We start from the raw sequence: 22,213 nt of genomic DNA, 5'->3' as shown, positions 1-22,213 counted from the left end.
CAACTCAAGACTGGGCATCCATGAGGCACCGCGGGCCAACAACAGCAGCAGAATTGTACTCCAGCAAATCTGAAACCACACGGCCCGGCATATTTCCCACTCAACAACTACCATAAAGCCAGGGGATCAAGTCTCGTTAAATGCAGAGTGCTGGAGGGCATACCTGAATATTTGGTGACAGCCCTGGTGAAGCCACCAAAGAGGACTACTTGAATACCAAACGGCATAAGCACCAAGTGAAAAGCAGAGCTGAGTGATCCCACAACCAAAGGATCAAATCTAAGCTCTGCAGTCCTGCCATATCCATTAGTGAATGGTGGTAGACAACTAAACAACTCACTAGAGGTGGAAGCCCAACTGGGTATCCTCAATGATAGAAGAGCCCAGTACCTCAGTGCAAAAGATAAGGCTGAAACTTTTACAGCAATGTTCAGCTAGAAGTGCCGAATGGATGATCCATCTTGGCTTCCTCCAGCAGGCCTACACACACTAGTCTTCAGCCAATTCAATTCGTTCTACATGATGTCAAGAAACAGTTGCAGACACTATATACTGCAAAGGCTACGGGCCCTGACACACCTTCAAGTTCCCCGACAAGCTACTCATCATCCTGACTTGGAAATATATTGCCATTCCTTTAATGTTGCTAGGTCAAAATCCTGGAATTCCCTCTTCAATGGCATTGTGGGTCAACCTACTGCAGGTGCAATGGTTCAAGAAGGCAGCTCATCACTGCCTTCTGAAGGACAATTAGTGTTAGGCAATAAATACTGGTCAGCCAGTGATGCCCACAACTCACAACTGAATAGACAAAAAAAAACTATGATTTTCAATGATATTAACAATGGAAATTGATTGCTTTGATCATCAAACGGACAAGGCCAGTGTTTATAAATTTTATGGGTCAAGAATGTTTATACATTTCATATGTTACCCGTGCATTCATCCAGCAGCTCTTTGCGATGTTCTCTGGATTGGAGATTTCAATGGTCATCACCAACAGTGTCTTGTTGCTACAAGGTCTTCAGTGCTGAAGTACATCAGAAAGGCACTTGACATGAATCCTCGACCTTATTGCCCTTCTCTGTAAGGAAGAGAGTATGCCAGGAGATCTCAGACTCGCGGTAATTGTGCTAACAGTGGAAAGAGCATGCACCAGTTGCCTCAAATACTACCTTCCTCACCTGTGGCAGAATCTGCAGCACCAGGTTTGGACTTTTCAACCACTGCAGATACCCCCATCCCAGAGTGGAAGCAAATTATTCTTGACCCTGAGGCACTTCCAAAAAAGACACTGAATGACTGATCTGATCATGTCTTAAAGGACACGTGCCACACTCAATCTGCAAGTCGTGAGAGAGTCAAAGAGGAAAAATTCCTACGTGACTTTGATCTCATCAATCCCATCTAAAATGCATCTGTCCATGATGGTATCAGTGTGACTGACCACTGAACAGCCCTCAAGGAGCTGTAAACTAGTTTTCACCTTAAGGATACCCTTCATCATGTTATGTGGTACTAATACCATGTAAATGGGATAGATTCAAAACAAATCTAGCAACTCAAAGCTATGATTCCATCAGTAGCTGTGGGCCTTCAGCAATAGGATTGTATTCAATTGGCTAGCTAATAGGAAGCAGGCAGGAAGTGCAAATAGGTCTTTTTGCAGGTTGATGAGATTTTAACTCATTATTGTTTCTTCATCCATGTATAAACTGAGGTGAATGGCAGAATAACAGGCATGAATCTGCTGATTACAAAAATATTACACAAAATGGTGAGTAGGAAAAGGTCTTTTCACCAGGGTAAGGGAGTCCAAAACCACAGCGCATAAGTTTAAGATGAGAGGGGAAAGAAAGAAGCAACTTTTTCCACATGTATGGAATGACCTGCCAGAGGTGGTGATGGAGGTTTTTACAATTACAGCATTTAAAAGGCATCTGGATAGGTATATGAACAGGAAGCATTTAGAGGGACATGGCCCAAATGCTGGCAAACGGGACTAGATTAATTTAGGATATCTGGTTGGCGTGGATTAGTTGGATGGAAGGATCTGTTTCTATGCTGCACAGCTCTACAGATAGGAAAGTAAGTTGTGAAGATGGCATAAAGAGATTAAAAAAGATACTAAGTCAGAAGTGAGCTAGAAATTGCAGAAAAACTATGAGTGTTTTCTGGACTCTGAGAAAGTGCCAGAAGAGTACAGAGTTGCAAACATTATGGCCTTGTTCAAAAAAAAAAAGGTTGTAAGGTTAATTCCAGCAATTAGTGACTTCATGGTGGGGAAACCTTTGGGATAGAATCATTGGTGACATGGAAGAGATGAGCTGATTAGGAATAGGACTGGATTTCTAAAAGATAAACTGTATTTCACTTGTTGGGTGGTTTTTGAAGACATAACAGAAAGAGTTGATGAGGGTATCACTTCTAATGTGGTTGACGTGAATTTCCAGGAAGGCATTTGATACAATCCCTCACAACAGATTCATAAGGAAAGGTGTAGGTCATGATATAAAAGGGATAGTGGCAACGTGGATACAAAATTATCTGAATGGTAGGAAACAGAATAACGGTCAATGGGTTTTTCCAGACTGGACGTAGGTTTGTAGTAGAGTTCCTTAAGATTAATGCTGGCAGCCTCACTTTTCATGTTATATTAATTATCTGGATTCAGTTGTGCATAGAACAATTTCCAAGCTCGCAGATGACACTAAACTTGGAAACTGATGAAGAAGTGTGAGACTCCAAAAGCAACACTGACAAGTTGTAAAAGTGGGTCGATAGATGGCAGATGTGATTGAATGCATCAATGTGAGAGTTGATGACATTATAAAACAGGGGACACAATTCTGGAGGGATTGCAGCAGCACTTGAAAAAGAAACAAAAGCAAAGGGTGATAGATCTAAACTGATGTGCAAATGAAGTAAGTGTGATCAGTAAGGGTCACAGCAAATAGTTAGGGTATTGAGTGCACTGCCTGAAAATGTGGTAGAGGCAAGTTCAATTAAGGCATTCAAGAGGGCATTGGATACTTTCTGGATAGTAATGGTATGTAGGGATATGGAGAATGGCAGGAGATTGGCACGATATAACACAGCCTGTGCAAGCACGATGGGCCAAATAGCTTCCTTCTGCATTGTACTACTTGTGATTCTATGTCATCAGGCCCCTGTATCCAATCCTCCAGAAGTTTCTTGCTACCATATGACAATCAAATTGGCTGCAGATTTACATAATTGATGCCGGGGACCTCTGGAGGAGGCTGAAATAAATAATCTCCACATTTCTTGCTGAAGATTCTCATGAATGCTTCAGTTTTGGCTTTTACATTGATGTGCTGTCTTGGTTTCATTCTTTCCAACACTGCGAATAACTTATTCCTATCTACTGTCCAGATATGTTGTTGAACATCTGTCAGCTCTCCTCTCAGCCTTCCCTTTTACAAGGGATAGAGTTTCAACTTGTCCAATTGACATGATTGAAGCTCCTCTTCCCTATAAAACCTATCTGGTCAATCTTTTCTGCACTTTCTCTCAGGCTATACCTACACCTAGTAGCACTTCAACAATATCTCACACTTGATTTGATCAGCAGAAAGTGACATGCATCCCACAGCTGTGACCTCTGTCACAGACAAGAATAAGGCAGCAAATTCATCAGAACACCACCACATGCAAGTTCCCCTCCATGCCCACACAATCCTGACTTGCAGCTGTAGTATCACTCCTTCAACTGTTGCTGGGTCTAAATCCTGCAGCGCCCTTCTTAGCAGCACTGTGGGTGTACATGCAGTACATGGACCACAGTTGTTCAGTGGAAATTCACCAGTACCTTCCTGAGACCAATTAAGGAAGAATAATAAATGCTGTCCATACCATACCAAAGATTAATTGAAAGGAGAATATCCAACTATTTGAACCTCTTTTCGGATTGAGTTTCTTCTCAACTCCAGTCTAATCCTGCTGCCAATTACTTGAAATTATGCCCCCTTTTGGTAAAGGAAATAGGTTTATCATTATTCTAGGCTCCTCATAATTAAACCTCTTTAGTGTTTCACAAAACAGTTTTCATGGTGTAATGCTGTCCTCTTTGTCTGGAAATTAGCTTCAAAAGCAACAAATGGCACTGAAAGCAGCAAGTGAATGACATCATAACCAATTGGTTGACACCTTTTAACACTATAGACACATCATCAGTCAACACTCAATTCATTCTGTATACCAGTGATTGATTTGCACTCAGAGTCGTTCCCATTGTTCATGTTAGGAAAAATATTCCTCAATATATTTGCCAACTTTTGTGTTCCTCGCTGAATAACTTTAGAAGAAGAGTAAATCCAGATTGCAGCTGAAGCAGAAATTGACTCCACTCAAACACAAGAAGAATGCCTCAGAGATAGTAGGAAATGCAGATGCTGGATAATCTCAGATAACAAGGTGTAGAAGCTGGATAAACACAGCAGGTGAAGCAGCATCATTTTAGCAGGAAAGCTGACATTTTGGGCCTAGACCCTTCATCAGCTTTCCTGCTCCTGTGATGCTGCTTGGCCTGCTGTGTTCATCCAGCTCTACACCTTGTTATCTCACAAGAAGAATGCTGTTATACCACAGATTGGATTCTGCAACTGCACACCTCAGAGTTTTTTTTTATTTGCAGATAATATATAGCTATTCTGTATTGATGAATACTGATGTCAAAGTTATTACAAAAGCTCACTTTCCAGGATGGTTACTTTCACTGCTCTTTTCTGTTTCCCCACATGGACTTTATACAAGCCGTCCTGTATTACAAGCCTTTGACCTGTAACCAGATATCTTATTCAGCCTACGAATCTCGCCCATTTCAATCCAGGCTGCTTCTCCACAAGTGGGAGGGCAGTTTTACTTTTACCCATCCAACCGAATAATTGCACAGGTCTGTTCCCAGCCCCGGTGTAATAGAACCAGGCAAGGTCTGATGTGAGAAGATACAACATGCAAGGGCAAGGTACATTTCTGGAAGTAATTTATTGATGAGTTTGTACTCAGTAGCCCTGCAAGTTAAAGCTACCACAATAATATAACTGAAAAATGTGCATAGTTTGACAGAACAAATAAGGAATGTGCAGGGGAAACGAGCCACAGGTTTCTAGAACCTCAGAAACTGTGACATGAATGTACAATTACACAGACGCACAATGAAAAATGGAATCATCACTTCCTGGTTTCAGCTGCCTATCACAGTGTTAACCATTTAAACGCAGATTACAGCAGAAAATCCTGCAGGTTCCATGAGATAAATCAATACAAATCCCCTTCACATAACGGTGCTCCATTAAGTAGAAATCTACAGCCTCTATTTATAGATCTTTCTGACACAAATAAAACTGATTTACAATAATTTTAAAAAGGAAATAACTATATCATCATTGTCATCAGGTAATAGACTTTCTTACGATTATACATCATATATATTGTATTACATTTCAAGCCCATTTAAAAGAATGGGAATCTTACAATCTACAGTAATAAGTGTTTTACACTCTGAATTGTGTATGTGAAATGGAGACCTCTAATGTTACAGATCAGTAGTTGGAAGATTGGCTGAATGTGCTGCATTTGGCCCGATTTAGCATCTGGTGTTAGATCTGCATCTGCTCCAGATACTTGTAGGTTGGGTTTTCATAGCCATGATTTTGCATCTTGTTCAGGTGGCGCTCCTCTGGGGTCAACATGGGGTCAACCTGTAAGACCAAAGCATTTAATTATACAGAATCTATAACTACACTTTTAACTTTCAAACAAACCAAAGAGTTAAGAATGAAATTCTGCCAGAACAAGAACCTCACATTCTGGCATCACCAATTTTCATGACTTTGCTAAATTAGGATCCTAAGAACTGATGCTGGATGATGATAGAATGGTTACGATTATAGCCAATAATTGACAATGAACAGATTATAGTAGATCCAACAAACAGAGAATTGTAATAACTTTCGAAACAGGATAGAAGTGCCTCTTTATATTTTATTCCTGGGAAGTCAAGGGTGCTTTACATGTAATGAAATGCTTGAATTTATCAAATTAACTCATTTGACAATTGTAGTTTCTCAAAATGCACCTGTTCCATTGAGTGATGCTATAAAAATGCACCAGTGAAATTCAATCTCCTTGAATGGTCACAATACCAAAATAATTTTTTGGATCCACTTTCTTAAATTAGTGGTAAATAAGGTTATGCTTTGTATACATAAACTAGAAATGAAAATGGTGCTGGAGTAATTTTGGTACAAACAGAAGTCCACAATAAACTGCAGAGAACTTAAAATAGTGTGAGGACAAAATCTCAGTTTAATATCCCATCTGTAAACATGCTTCTGAAAAGGCTACACGTTACTTTAACCAAGGTGATGTTTACTTAAGCCTTGAGAGAAGTGAAATTCAACCACTCTACTCAGAAGAGCTACCCACTAAGCCATGGATCGTGTTTTACTTCAAGCTAACTGAAAGGAAAGATGTACTAGAATGAAATCAGGGTTGTCCAACCATACCGCATTGAGGGTGGACACATTTGAATTTTTTTCTCTTCCTGGGGATCCATGTGGGCAAATTTCAGAAAGATTATAATGGCCGCAACAGTAAACATGAACTTCTTTAAAAAAATGCTAAGTTTTGTGTTAAATAGTTAATAAACTACTAAAAAGTGTCAGACAGCAAAGTTTAATAATAAAGCGGATTTTTGCTTTTTTCATCCAGAAAAGCCAGAAAGAATCAACCCCAATTCATGATCACCAGAGAAGGGGATGATGATTGGGGCAGGGCTAACGTGTCAGCTGTAACTAACACGAACCTCGGGTTAATCTGATGGTGCACACTCTGAGCTGGATTCAGTAGCAATCATAAAAGTGGGCATCAGAAGTGAGCTGACTTTCCTGCTCTCAACTTGCTTTCCCATTCCCCCTCTCACACTCTTATCCAGTTCATCTTTCCTAATCAACCCTTTCTCTCTCTTTAATACCCTCGCACTCTACCAACCCACCAGCTTTACTGACCCACTAAGAAACATTTCACATTGAAACAAAAGTAGCTAATTCTTTTTTCCAAGAGACTTAAATGTAATGAATTGCCCTTCACTTTCACAGCATAGCTAGTAGATACCCTCCACCATCAGACTCTCTTTGCCTTTTCCATGTGGTATGATTCTTATCTCCTTCACATCTTCTCCGATGCAAAAGTCTCCCTGAAAGCCTCACATTTCCAGATCCATACTCCAGTCTCACAACCCTGTTCCAGACTTCAAGGTTCACTATTTGTTGCTGGTTAAGTTCACTGGTGAACCTACAGCACAAACAAAAAGGAACAGAAAGGACTTCTGATTGGAGGAGCAGCGCCTTGTACAATCTTCCACTTTACTTAACCATGAAGTTAGTTAACTCAGTTGGATGGATGGCTAGTTTGCAATGCAGTAATGCCAACAGTGTGTGTTCGATTTCTGTACCAGTTCAGGTTACAATGAAGGACGCTCTTTTTCACCTGAAGCTAGGTAACTCTCAGGTTATAACAACCTCCAGTCATATCTTTCCAATGAGACAGCAGCACTATGGTCCAGTAGGAATATGGCAACTTTACTTCCTATTTACCTCTATTTGAAACTCTGACTTCAGATAAAATTTACATAAACTAAAAAAAATTCAGTAAACAAACTTCATACTATTTTTTTCCCCGGTCTACAATCCTCCTTTGTAATGTTATGCCATTATTTACTATAGGAACTCTACGTAAAGTTATGAGTAAAGTCTGAAGTGCTGTGGTGTTGTATGTGGCCCTCAGGGAGTAGGATAGACTCTTCCAATCTAAAGTAAGGTAACATGAAATCAAGTTGGACTGCCTCCCAACTGTTGAATTTTGTAACAATTACAAGATGAAAATTTGTAAAGGATGAATTTGACAGCCAGAAATTTGAAGTCAGAGATAACGTGGAAGAAGCTGAATTGAATATATTAAATTGAAATCATTCATGTTTATGTTGGAAGTTAAACAGAGAGATTGGGAAGAAGGAAATGGAGACAGAGTCGTGAGTCTCAACAAACATCTGAAAAAGCAAAACAGAAAGTGGTGTAAGTGGGGGATAGTAGGAACTGCCAATGCTGAAGTCTGAGATAACAAGATGTAGAGCTGGAGGAACACAGCAGGCCAGGCAGCATCAGAGGAGCAGGAAAACTGACGTTTCAAGTCTGGACCCTTTTCCACCCTATCAACCTCCAGGTTCAATGCATCATTCTCCGCCACTTCTGCCACCTGCAATCTGACCCCACTGCGAAGGATATATTTCCCTCCCCACCCTTAACTGCCTTCCAGAGGGACTGCTCCCTCCGCTACTCCCTTGTCTGCTCCACACTCCCCACTAGCCCCACCATCCCTGGCACTTTTCCCTGCCACCGCAGGTGGTGTTACACCTGCCCCTACACCTCCCCCTTCACCCCCATCCCAGGCCCCAATAAAACCATCCACATTAAAGAGATGTTCACCTGCACATCCGCTAACGTGGTATATTGTATCCACTGTTCCCGACGTAGCCTCCTCTACATCGGGGAGGCCAAATGGAGTCTTGGAGACTGCTTTGTGGAGCACCTACGCTTGATTCATGACAAGCGACAATACCTCCCAGTCACAAACCACTTCAACTCCCCTCCCATTCCTTGGACGTCATGTCTATCCTGGGCCTCCTCCGGTGCCACAACAAGGCCATTCAAAGGCTGGAAGAACAGCACATCATATTCTGCCTAGGAACCCTGCAGTTCAAATGGTATCAATGTGGACTTCACAAGCTTCAAAATCTCCCCATCCCCGACCTCATCCCAAAACCAGCCCCTCTCGTCCCAGGCTCCTTGACCTGTTTGTCTTCTCACTCACCTATCCGATCGTCCCATCTCACCACTCCCAACCTACATTCACCTGTACTGGCTTCATCCCCATCTCCTCGACCTGTCCATCTTCTCTCCACCTATCAGCTCCACTATCCACCTTCTATCATCACCTCCCCTTTGCTCTATTTCAGAGGCCCCTTCGCCTCCCCCATTTCTGAAGAATGGTCCACTCGAAATGTCAGCCTTCCTGCTCCTCTGATGCTGCCTGACCTGCTGTGTTCATCTAGCTCCACACCTTGTTATCGAACTATGAAAGTGTGTGGCAAGATGAATAAAGGACTCAAAAAAGCGAAAACAAGTCCTTGCTGAAGGGCATAGAGGTCAAAAAATAAAGTGTGACCTCTGTTTACTCATCATTTTGCACATTTCATATCTTTATCAAAACCACTCCCAACTTTGCACATCTTTATCTGTCCCTTTAACGTCTCTGCTCCAAAGAGAAATACTCCAGATTCACGTATTTCTCCATTTCAATGACGTTCCTTATCCCTGATACCATCCTAGTACATCTCCTCTGCGGCTTTGCTGAGGCCTTGAAGGTTTGTGCCCAGAATTGGATACAGCATTCCATCAGAGGCTCAACCAGTGACCAGGTTTAGCAAACCTTGCTAGTTGTGGTACTCTGTCCCTCAATCAAGGAATCTGAATACTTTCAAAAAAAGGAAGAGTCCAACTTTTCCTTAGTGCAAATCTCCTGCATTTTCCCCATATCTATGCATATCTATCCAAATAACCTTCAAAATACTTTTGAATGCCTCAACTGAACCTGCCTCCTTCCAGGCATTATATTCCATACCCTAATAACTTACAATGAAAAAAATATTTTTTCTCACAGCATTTTAAATCAATGCCCTCTCGTTCTTTTTTTTTATAAATGGAAACAACTTTTCCCTATCTACTTTGTCCAGCTTGCTCATTACTTTAAAAGCCTCAAGCAGATCTCCTCTGAGCCATTGCTCTTCAGGCACAACAGTCCCAATTTCTTGAACGTATCCTCTTGGCGAAAGTTTCTCATCCTGGAACCATTCTATAAATTGTTCTTTACTCCCTCCAATTCATCGACACCAATTCTATAATGTGGCACTCATAACTGCACACAAAACTACAGGTGAGGCCGAACAAGTGTCCATGTTCATCACCTTCTTGCTCTTGTACTTTATGCCCCTACTAATAAAGCCCAGAACATTGTATGCTTTGTTTACTGTTCTCTCCACCTGCCCTATCACCTTCAATGATCTGTCCACAGATGTGTGCACAGATCATCTGTCTTCAATGATTCATTGCAGACAAATCATTGCGAATACAGGGACAATGGAAAGACAGCAGAAAATCTGCAAGTTGAGACTTTGGAGAGAGTTTCTTTTAAGGATAGACTGATAGGAAATGGAGTTTGTAGAAAGTAAAGATGTTTTGTATAGGAAGAGATACCAGGATGTGTTCAGAGATGGCCTTAATCACGTCAAAACAAGTCCACTGGGAGGACAAGATGTAAAGATGTTCCTCGTTTCTTACATTAAAACATCAGGGGTCAGAATAAACAGATACCCGATTCCCCTGCTTCCAGTAATAGATATTTTATTTTTTGTTTGTTTTTAGGTCGAATTATGAAGAATCCTTGCCCAAATTGTTCACATCTTTCAATATTAAATAAAAACCAAAAGAACTGTGGATGCTGCAAATCAAGAATAAAAACAAAGTTGCTGGAAAAGCTAAGCAGGTCTGGCAGCATCTGTGAAGGAGAAAACAGAGTTAATGTTTCGGGTCCGGTGAACCTTCCTCCGATCTTTCAATATTATTGGCTTTCATTTCAAATTTTTCCAAATCAATTTTGCATCAGTCGCAGTGTTGCCTTACAGAATATTTTTTAAACTTGTCTTTCTTGACACATGCTACATGAGGGAAACATTCTCCATATTCTGTCATACCTGCGCAGCTACCTTAAATAAATCAAAACACGTCAAATCAGAACTGAATAAATCCAATACTTATGACATTTTAAAAAAAGTACAAACCATCTTTTCACATGAACTACACAAATTAGTGTGGTGGGTCAGATAAACCTTTCACAAATAAGTAAGTAGGACAGTGGGTGAAGCTCTGCTATTTCATACACTGAGGCTGGATGGCGCACTGTGTGTCACACTTCCCTTATTTCTGATGTTTTAGACACATACCACTAGGGGTTGATGTGGTACAAGATATCGCAGCCCCAAATGACAGCTTTTGAGCTGTACATTGTCTGGAGTATATTATAAATTCAGAACCCCACTTACAAAAACAAAAAAAGAGCCGGTTCACAACCAAAAAAAAACTCAATGCCAGTGAGGAACATTGTCATGGTACCTGTGATAATGGAATAATTGACTTGGAATTGCTAAATGGTGAAAGCGGATGCTGGTGTGAGAGATCATTTCATACTCAGTGGGTACTATGTGGAAAAGTGTGCAATTCAGTATTGGGTACCAGTGTGTGCAAGGACTGTGCCTACAGAGAGATTGCGTGGGGAGGGGAAATGCACATGGTGTAGGCATGTAGGGTTGATCAACATATGTGTCAGGATTGATTAATGTTAAAACCACACTTAAAATAATATCAAAACATGGAGACATGCGCTATAATTCAGAGCACTTTCCATGTGTGCAAAGTAGTACAGTTCCGGTGAATGCTGCAGTGCTCTCTTTGTGCAGTGTGGGAGAACCAGCCTGGTAACCCCATTTTCAATCACTATTTCTTCATGTTGGCAGCTGAGCATGCTGAATTTCTCCAATGTTTCAAGGAGATTCAATGTGCACATCTTGATCGGTGAAACATCCAGCTGACAACAAATATCATTTGGAGCATCATAAGCCGTGACATGACCTGTCAGTCATTGACCCTGGAGTTGAAGCTGGCACATAATTTAAAACATACTGTCGTCTTCTCTTCAGCATACTTATAATGTGAATATTCTACTTCCCAGTAAGAGATTCTATCAACATCCTTAACTTCAATCAATGCTAAAGACCAAAATTAAAATAACATTAAAACATGGAGACACAGTATTATTTCAGCTTCTAATGCTCACCTCGACAATGCCATGGCTGATGGTGCCATACTGTCTCTTGCGCAGCATCACCAAGCTGATGACAATTACTGTGGCTACAGCAACTGCGATCACTAACATACCAATAAGGGCACTGCTACTTAAGCTGAAGCCGTCTTGCATATTCCCATTAGTGTCCTGGAGAAGCACAAACATTGAGCATAGTAGTCTATCATGGCTCTTCACAAACTTCATGAATATTTGTTATTTTAACTATACGCGAGTAGAAAAATAAATGAATGTACACTTTTGATCAAATTAAGCATGAGTGGAATTAAAATCAGTTGGAATTGTCAGGAAAGGGCAAGTCAGGTTAACAACCGTATCCATTATTTACACGCCCTTTGCATACAAAAACTTTGCATCAAAAGTGTACACCGTTTTATTAGTAATAACATTACTTCCTAAAGCAGGCACATCTGTTAAGAGTCATTGAAAAAAAAATAGGTTATCGAAGAATCAAAGTGTAAACTAGATTCCATAATCTGAATCAAATCTCACACACGGCCTTCCCACCAGGAGATGCTGTCCATACCATGTTGTCTTCTCCACTGACTCGTTCTGCATCAAAAATCATTTCTTTCACATCAAAGCTTTCATCAATCACCTGAGAGGTGCAAGAGAACAACTATTAGAGTTAACACTTATAACAACTCAAAGTCATTCCTCCTGAGTTGTTAAGTTAGCATTAGGAATCAAAGGAATAGAAGAATTAAGCCCTTTGAACTTGCTCCACCAATAATTAGATTCCAGCTGATCTGTAACTCTACTCCACTCACGTTCTTTATTGACCTTCTGTTCTGGACTCCACCAACAAAGGGAGATAGTTTCTATCCAGGTACATAGCAAAAGGAACAGACCATTCAGCACCTAAAGCCTGTTCTAGCATTCCATGAGATAATGACTGAACTGTGCCTTAGCCTCATATATGCCCCTTCGGCCCATAGCCCTTAATACCTTGTTTAATAAAACTATTGCAGTTTTAAAATTAGCAACTGATTCTGCATCAACTACCATTGAGGAACAGTGTTCAAATCTCTACCATCCTTTGTGTGTAGAAGTGCTTCCTAAGTGGCTCAGTGGTTAGCACTGTTGCCTCACAGCACCAGGGACCTGGTTTCAATTCCACCTTCTAGATTTCCTCTGGGTGCTCCAGCTCTAGAATCCCGAGAAAGTGGAAATAATCTTTTTCTAATATTATCTTGAAGATTTCTATCAGATCATCCCAAGAGAAAACAGGCTTAGTTTGTACAATCTCTCCTCAAACCTGAACCCTTGAAGTCCAGGTATCACTCATGAAAACCTGCACTGTATTCCCTCCAAGGCTAATAATATCCTTCCCAAGGTGTAGTGCCCAGATTGGCTCTCAGTACTCCAAGTGGAGTTGAACCAGGGTTTTATACAGTTGCAACATAACTTATGCATTTTTTTCACTCCAGTCCTCCAGATATACAAGGCTAGCATTCCATTAGCTTGACTATTTTCTGCACGTTTTTGTAGCATTTAAAGATCTATGACCCTGAGTATCCAAATCTCTTTGAACATCCATTGTATTTATCTTGATTACAACTAGCAAGTCCCCTGATCAATCCTTTCTTGGTCCCAAACGGATAAACTAACACTTGCTTACAATGAAATCCATGTAGCATAGCTCAGCTCATTTATGACAATGGTGTGGAGGTGCTGGTGCTAGGCTTGAGCGGACAAGGTCATAAGTCACATGACACCAGGTTCGCGTCCAACAGGTTTATTGGAAATCTCAAGCTTTTGGGGTGCTGCTCCTTCCTCAGGTGAAATGAAGAGAAGCACACAGGCACAGAATTTACAGGCAGAGAGATCAGAAGATCATACGATCATACAAATGGTGTGCATGGAGTGTCGTCATGCTGAATAACACGTCTCTGCAGGTGATCAAAGTGTCAGATGGTGCAAATAATAGTTCAGGCAGGGAGATAACCACGAAAAATTAATAAGATGGTGCTGGAGACAAATCAATTGGCAGGAATAACATGATGGGTATGTCAGCCACATGCTGAAGGTCTAACCAAAGTAACAAGTAATCCAAAACTATAAGAACTAATTAAGGCAGAGAGTTGTTAACAAGTTACCAAGATGATGGTGTCAAAACAGGTCTGCAAAGAAGATTTTACAAATACGGTTCAGTGGGGTTACATGTAGTGCGACATGAATCCAAGATCATGGTCGAGGCCTTCTTCTGGGGTATGGCACTTGGCTATCAGTTTCTGCTCAGCAATTTTGCATTTTTGGGTATCTCGAAGGCTGCCTTGGGGGATGCTTACCCAAATATTGGAGGCAGAATGTCCTTGACTGGTGAAGTGTTCCCCAACTGGAAGGGAACATTCCTGTCCAGCAATTGTTGCGCAGTGTCCATTCATGCGTTGTCGGAGTGTCTGCATGGGCTTGCCAATCTACCATGCCTTCGGGCATCCCTGCCTGCAGCACATGAGGTAGATAACGCTGGCCGAGTCACATGAATATATGCCGTGAACATGGTAGGTGGTGTCCCCACATATGATGGTAGTATCCATGTCAACTATTTGGCACGTTTTGAAGAGGTTGTTGACGTTCCACTCACACCACTTGTACAATCTTCTCCTCTCTGCCTATAAATTCAGACCCTTTGTGCTTCTCTCTCACTTCACCTGACAAAGGAGAAGTGCTACAAAAGCATGTGATTTCAAACAAACCTGCTGGACTATAACCTGGTGTCATGTGGCTTTTGACCTTGTCCACTACAAGACATACAAGATCTATGACATAGATACTACCACTGCACACGGTACACCACCCACTACGTACACGGTAGACATTCATGTGTCTTGGCCAATATTGTCTACCTCATACACTGCAGGCAAGGATGCCCCAAGACGTGATATGTTGGCGAGACTTTGGAGATACTATGACAATGGACAAATGGATACCACATAACAATTGCCAGACAGGAATGTTCCCTCCCAAGCAGGGAATACTTCAGCGGTTAGGGACATTCAGCCTCCAACCTTCAGGTAAACGTCCTCCAAGGTGGCTTCCGAGATGGACAATAACACAGAATTGCTGAGCAGAAACTGATAGCCAAGTTCCGTACCCAAGAAGGTGGCTTCAGCGGTGATCTTGGATTCATGTCACGCTACATATAACCCACACTGATCTGTATTTGTAAAATCTTCCCTACTGTCCTGTTCTAACACCGTCCCCTTGATAACTTATTACAATTTCTCTACCTTAATCCAAAACTGCACAAACTAATTGCGTCATTTTGGTTAGACCCTTGGCATGTGACTCTTATACCTACCATGTTATTCCAGCCAAAGTGTGAAGCTGGATGAACACAGCAGGCCAAGCAGCATCTTAGGAGCAGTTCCCATTATCTCAGACGTTATTCCAGCCATTTGGTTTCACTCCAGCACCATCTCATTTTTAATTTTTTGTAATTATCTTTCTGCCTCAATTAATTGGATTACAGGTCATCCCCTTCACTTGCTCTTCAGCTGTTGACTGTTTACTCGCAATGTCTGACACTTTTGATCACTTGTTACAAAACTCTGGTGTGGCCGCACTTGGAGTATTGCATACAGTTCTGGTCACCGCATGATAAGGAGGATGTGGAAGCTTTGGAAAGGGTGCAGAGGAGATTTACTAGGATGTTGCCTGGTATGGAGGGAAGGTCTTACGAGGAAAGGCTGAGGGACTTGAGGCTGTTTTCATTAGAGAGAAGAAGGTTGAGAGGTGACTTAATTGAAACATCTAAAATAATCAGAGGGTTAGTTAGGGTGGATCGGGAGAGCCTTTTTCCTAGGATGGTGACAGCGAGCACGAGGGGGCATAGCTTTAAATTGAGGGGTGAAAGATATAGGACAGATGTCAGAGGTAGTTTCTTTACTCATAGTAAGGGAATGGAACGCTTTGCCTGCAACGGTAGTAGATTCGCCAACTTTAAGTACATTTAAGCCATCATTGGACAAGCATATGAACGTAGATGGAATAGTGTCGGTTAGACGGGATTCAGATCGGTATGACAAGTCGGCACAACATTGAGGGCCGAAGGGCCTGTACTGTTCTGTAATGTTCTATGTTTTATGATATTTGGCCTGTTGACACTCCACTCGAACCATTTGTACTATCTTTTGATTTCTTCACCTATGCATTCTCTGCCTGTGTGCTTCTCCTCACCTGTTGAAGGAGCAGCACTTCAAAAGCTTGTGGTTGAAGATAAAATTGCTGGACTATAACCCGGTGTCGTGTGATTTCTGACCTTGTTCATTACAAGACCATAGGAAACAGGAATCAACTGTTTGGCCCCATGAGCCTGCTCTGCCCTTTGGTAAGATCATGGCTTATCGGACATTCCTTATGTCTGCTTTTCTGCATTTTCCTGTAACTTGATTCCTCTACTGCATCTGTCCACCCATAAGACCATAAGACATAGGAGTGGAAGTAAGGCCATTCGGCCCATCAAGTCCACTCTGCCATTTAAATCATGGCTGATGGGCATTTCAACTCCACTTCCCTGCACTCTCCCCGTAGCCCTTGATTCCTTCTGAGATCAAGAATTTGTCGATCTCTCCCTTGAAGGCATCCAACGTCCCGGCCTCCACTGCACTCCGTGGCAATGAATTCCTCAAGCCCACCACTCTCTGGCGGAAGACATGTCATCTCATTTCAGTTTTAAATTTACCCCCTCTAATTTTAAGGCTGTGCACACGGGTCCTAGTCTCCCTGTCTAATGGAAACAACGTCCTCGCGTCCACCCCTTCTAAACCATACATTATCTTGTAAGTTTCTATCAGATCTCCCCTCAACCATCTAAACTCTAATGAGTACAATCCCAGGATCCTTAGCCATTCATCATACGTCAAACCTACTATTCCAGGGATCATCTGTGTGAATCTCCGCTGGACACGTTCCAGGGCTAGTATGTCCTTCCTGAGGTGTTGGGCCCAAAATTGGACACAGTTCATCCAACTCAGCCTTAAACACACAAAAGGCCTCTGCCCTACATCTCAGCAGCAAGGAGTTCCAAAGACTCAACTCTGAGAAGACATTCATCCTTATCTTAGTCTTAAATTGACACTCTTTTTATTGTGAGACCATGCCATCTGGTTGTACCTGTGTGCTAGATACCTAGTCTATCATTATCCCTTTGTAGTTTCATGCTATTATCTACAGAGTTTTAAATGCCACCTAACTTTGTGTCATCAGCAAATCAGACACATGAATTTCTATGCCATTATTCAAACTGTTAATAAATAATGGGAATAATTGAGGCCTTAATACGGATCCTTGTGGGACACTACTGATCACATCCTGCGAGTTGAGTACCTACCCATTATCCCTGCTTTCTAGCTACACTCACTATAACCCTGAGCCCACCAAACAGTGACAGAAAAATACGACAGTTAAAACAGAAGAACTGCAGATGCTGAAAATCTGCAACAAAAACGAAAATTGTTGGAGATGACTGGCAGATTTGGCGGCATCTGGGAGGGGAGAAGGCAGGGTCGACTTTTTGGGCCTAGTGACTACAGAACTGACAACAGAAGCTACTGGGCCCAAAAGGTTAACTGCTTTCTTCCCAGGGATGCTGCTGGACCTCGAGTTTCTCCAACAATTTCTGTTTTTATTACAGAAAAATACAGACTGTGCTGTTCCACTGCAGAAACCACAGCATGGTCTTTCGCACAGTCACTGAAAGACAGCTTCCTGCTGGTCTTGTGATCGAGCAGTAGATTCATCACTGCCCCAGTGGCCTATCATCTCAAACATGCTGCGTCTGCTCCTCTTGATAGTAATTAGTGAGAAGGGCAGACAGACAGCAGATGCTGGTTAATGTGTCAGAACTACTGGTGTTGATGGAAAGTGGGTGAAATCTTTGCTGTGTGGCCCCAGCAGGTCTCAGGTTGGTTTCCCAATCTATTGGGAGCCATGTGATCCTCAACTAGAGCTGTACTTGCAGTATCCCATCAGTTTAGGGCACCTATATGAAAAAGAGTGGGGTGGGTAGGAAATAGGGCAAGGTTTCTGGTTTTGGTGCTGCTAGCTAAGGACAGGGGTATTGACATTGGATGGAGGATATTGAAGGCAGCATTTGGTATGCTTCCCTTTTTTGGTCAGTGCATGGAGTACAGGAGTTGGGAGGTCATGTTGCAGCGGTACAGGACATTGGTTAGGCCACTTTTGGAATACTGTGTGCAATTCTGGTCTCCCTGCTATAGGAAATATGGTGCAAAACTTGAAAGGGTTCAGATGTTACCAGGGTTGGAGTGAGAGGGAGAGATCAAATAGGCTGCAGCTATTTTCCCTGGAGAGTTGGAGGCTAAAGGGTGACCTTATCGGAGTTTATAAGGTCATGAGGGTCATGGATAGGGTAAATTGCCAAGGTTTCTTCCCCTAGGAAGGGGAGTCCAAAACTAGAGGGCAGGTTTACGGTGAGAGGGACAAGATTTAAAAGGGACCTAACAGGCAACTTTTTCATTCAGAGGATGGAGCGTGTATGGAATGAGCTGCCAGAGGAAGTGGAAGACGCTGGTAGAATTACAATATTTAAAAGGTATCTAGATGGGTACATGAATAGAAAGGGTTTAGATGGATATGGGCCAAATGCTGGCAAATGGGACAGATAAATTTGATATCTGGTCAGCATGGATGAATTGGACCAAAAGGTCTGTTTCCATGCTGTACAGCTCTACGACTCTTAAGTAAGTTGCCCTCAATTCCATGGGGTTCTACTTTAGTTAAGAGTTTCTTATGTGGGACTTTACCAAATATCTTTTAAATGTCCATATAAACAGCATCTGCAGATATTCCCTGACCATTACCCTCGTCACCACTTCAAAAGATTCATGGAGTTTTGTCAAGCCTTGCCTAGTTATGAATCCTTGCTGCCTCTCCCTGACTAACTGAAAATTTTCAAGATGTTCAGTTACCTCATTCTTGATTACAGATTCGAACAATTTCCCACCATAGATGTTCTAGTCCTTAATTTCCCTGCTTTTCCTCTTTTGAACTTCTTACAAAAGCAGAGTGACATGGAATTTTCCAATCCAGAAGGAAGTCATGAATTCAGAGAACTCTGAAGGAACATGATTCGGACATCTGCAAAGATTCCCCCCAATTCCTTTAATACCTTTGGATGGAAACTGTCAGGTCCTAGGGATTTGTCACTCTTTGGTATCATTAATTTTCCTCATTATTGATATTCTGCTTATGTTAATTTTAAATATTATCTGTCCCTGATTAACTGTTAACTTCCTCAGGACTTCCGACAAGCTATCTTCCTTTTCTACTATAAATACCAAGGCAAAGTAATTATTCAACATGTCTGCCATTTCCCTATATTAATTGATAATATCCCCACTTATAGTCTTTAGCAGGCCAACACTGCTCCGGACCACCCGCTTTTCCTTTACATAACTATAAAATTTCTTATTGATTTTTCATGTTCCTTGCAAGTTTCCTTTCGTAATTCCTTTTAGCAGATGCTTTGTGGTCCTTTGTAAAATAATAAAATGTGAGGCTGGATGAACACAGCAGGCCAAGCAGCATCTCAGGAGCACAAAAGCTGACGTTTCGGGCCTAGACCCTTCATCAGAGCTTTGTGGTCCTTTGTTGGATTTGTACCTTTCCCATTCAGCAGGATCTCTACTGTGTTTTTGTAAGCCTTTTCTTTTAGTTTTATGCTAGCCTGTATGTATCTCTTCAGCTGTTCATGGCCATTTTTATTTCTGTGAGGTGGTGCTTTTCTCCCTCAGCAGTATAAACTGGTTTTGGATTGGATTACGTGTTTCTTTAAACATCCACGTTTTTCAGCTGTTTTACCCATGAGCAGATTTCCCTAGTTTACTGTGAACTATGTCCATCTCATCTCATTACGAAGTCAGTCTTACCTAAATCTAAATTTCTAGTTGCTGATTCATGCTTTTCTCTTTCAAATATTGCACTGAACTTAATGTCATGATCAGTATTTTATAACTATTCATGCACAATTTGGTTACTAATTAAATCCATCTTATTACTCATTCCTAAAAACAATATTGCTTGACCCCTCTTTGCATCCAGAATACATTGCTGAAGGAAACTATGCCCCTTCCCGCCATTTACTCGTTTTAAATGCATGTGACCACCCAAGCCAATTCAAGATGTACGTACCCTTGGCACCAGGTAGGCACAAACCATGCAGGACTCTCAATCCTGCTATCTGTACTAATAATCAAGTCCCCTACCACTTTTCTTTTTGCTTTTCAACTTCAATGGCGTCCAGTACCCGACCAAGTTCTTGGATTATCTTGATTAATCATTTAGGTCACCGCATATATTCCATACATGAGAATATAAAAATCAGGAGCAAGAGCAGGGTTTACAGATCTCATTTCACCCTGCTGTATACTTTGAAGTTTACTTCTACCTTCCTCACCATTTGCGGTTAAGAGTTTAGTTGCACGTATAAAACCTGACATTCTGTACAGTATAATGTCTGTAAAACCCACTTTTCATGGCAACTTTGCTACTTAAGAATGATTAGTAATAAGAGGCTACACTAGAGAATAGGTAACCTAGGTAATCTTGCAGCCAGAATGCTTGGCTACATGAAAAGTTACTAGAAGTTTAGTATTGGAAGCAAAAACAAATGAGGCCCAGGGAGTGCTGGGTACTGGGAGGAGCTTTGGATTTTCCCAAACATTTGGCAGAAATGGTTGTGTGCCCCAAAATTTCTTCATCCTACACTAACTAATGAAAAAATGGTTAAACTTTCCTCGATTTGACTTACACTGAAGTGGAGTGAACTATAGCTCAGTGAACACTGAAGTACAATGGAGGAAGAAAAGTTAAGCTTAAGACTAATATATTAACAAGCTTATTGGTCTTACCAGGACAGCACAAAGTCACCTGCAACAATTACAGTTACAAAGTTTACAAGGGTGTTGTGTTTTGGAGTTGCAGAGCTTTGGAGACAGTGATCTGACCTGCTCTGAAGTCTGCCCTAAAAACAGGCCTGGGTACTGTGGCTGTTAAAGATTAAAAGGAGGCCAAGATTGTTTTATTTTGAAGGTGGTGCAAGATATTCACACTTGGAGAGGAAGGCAACAGCAAGTTGAGTGGTTAGAGTGAAAGTCTTGACAGTCCAATAAAGATGTCAAGAATGTCAGGTTGTAAAGAATCAAGCTTGAAAACATCCATTTACTTCCAACATAGAATAACAAATAGTTAGTCAGCTTTTCCACGTGGGTTTAAGGCATATGTGATTCATGATGACATGCCGCTGGGTCAATATCCTGGAACTTCTTCCATAACTGCACTGTGGATGCTCCTACACTAATGGACTGGTGCAGTTCAAGGCAGTAGCTCACCGCCACCTTCTCAAGGGAACTAGGGCACAGCAGTAAGTACTTCTCCAGCCTGCGAAGCCCACATACCACAAGGAAATTAAATTGAATTAGTTGGACTATGAGAGCAGTAATGCCCACAGGAATCCTTGTAGAATTAGCCTTTCCTTTAAAATAATCTTAAAAGCCTCAGAAAAGCTAGTCTGCCAGATTCCAGGAGATAGCAGTTGGAAGTCAAAAGTTCCTGCAGTTCAACACCCAGATATTCAGATGTGAACTTGTGCTTGAATTGAAAAGGTCAATTTTGTATGGATTTGAAACAAGGCTGGAAAATACAAACAAGGAGCAAGAGTAGCCCACTCAACCCTTTGATCCTGTTGTGCATTCAAGATGATTGTATGGCTGTTTAAAATATTTGGAGTTCTGTATCCATTGCCTTTTGAGGATGGGAATTCCCAAGACTCAGGTTCCCCAGCTTGCGCTAAAGGAGAAATCGCCAGGAAAAATATCCACTGCAGAAGAAAGTTGTGAAGTTAGAAGTTACCAGATGGGGAACAAAATGGATAGAAATACTTTGAAACAAAGAACCTGGGAAAACTGATTGAGTATACAAGAGAGCATAAAGTAGCCAGAATATGGGATTTTTGGATGTGTATTTTAAACAAAAATAAACCTGTGGCCACAACATTCTGAGGTAGGACTTGGACCTTCAATCTCAGAGGTAGGGATGGTACCACCTCACCACAATAACTTAAATTTTCAGTTATCTGACGAGGGGAAACTTCTGTTCTGTAAAATATATGCTGTGAGCAAAAATAGTGCTGAGTCAAAATTGATTTGGTCTGTGTGTTACATGATTGAAGTCTTAAAATGTGAAATATTGT

At 41.5% G+C, this 22,213-nt stretch overlaps 1 protein-coding gene across 3 annotated transcripts in view; it reads right to left on the bottom strand.

Annotated features, from left to right (window-relative positions):
* Window positions 1–4,988: 4,988 nt before the first annotated feature.
* Window positions 4,989–22,213, bottom strand: part of aplp2 (amyloid beta (A4) precursor-like protein 2) — a 233,397-nt gene continuing 216,172 nt past the window's right edge. For all 3 annotated transcript variants that reach the window (XM_048561995.1, XM_048561996.1, XM_048561997.1), the window contains 3 exons: window positions 12,524–12,595; window positions 11,971–12,126; window positions 4,989–5,723 (listed from right to left, as the gene is read on the bottom strand). In XM_048561995.1, the coding sequence (XP_048417952.1) occupies window positions 5,622–5,723; window positions 11,971–12,126; window positions 12,524–12,595 (330 nt within the window). In that variant the 3' untranslated portion in view covers window positions 4,989–5,621. The remainder of the gene's footprint in view (window positions 5,724–11,970; window positions 12,127–12,523; window positions 12,596–22,213) is intronic.

Source organism: Stegostoma tigrinum, chromosome 32, assembly GCF_030684315.1.
Source record: "Stegostoma tigrinum isolate sSteTig4 chromosome 32, sSteTig4.hap1, whole genome shotgun sequence".
NCBI classification, from domain to species: domain Eukaryota; kingdom Metazoa; phylum Chordata; class Chondrichthyes; order Orectolobiformes; family Stegostomatidae; genus Stegostoma; species Stegostoma tigrinum.
The sequence above is the reverse complement of the archived record's forward strand: the minus strand, read 5'-3'. Positions and strand labels throughout refer to the sequence as shown.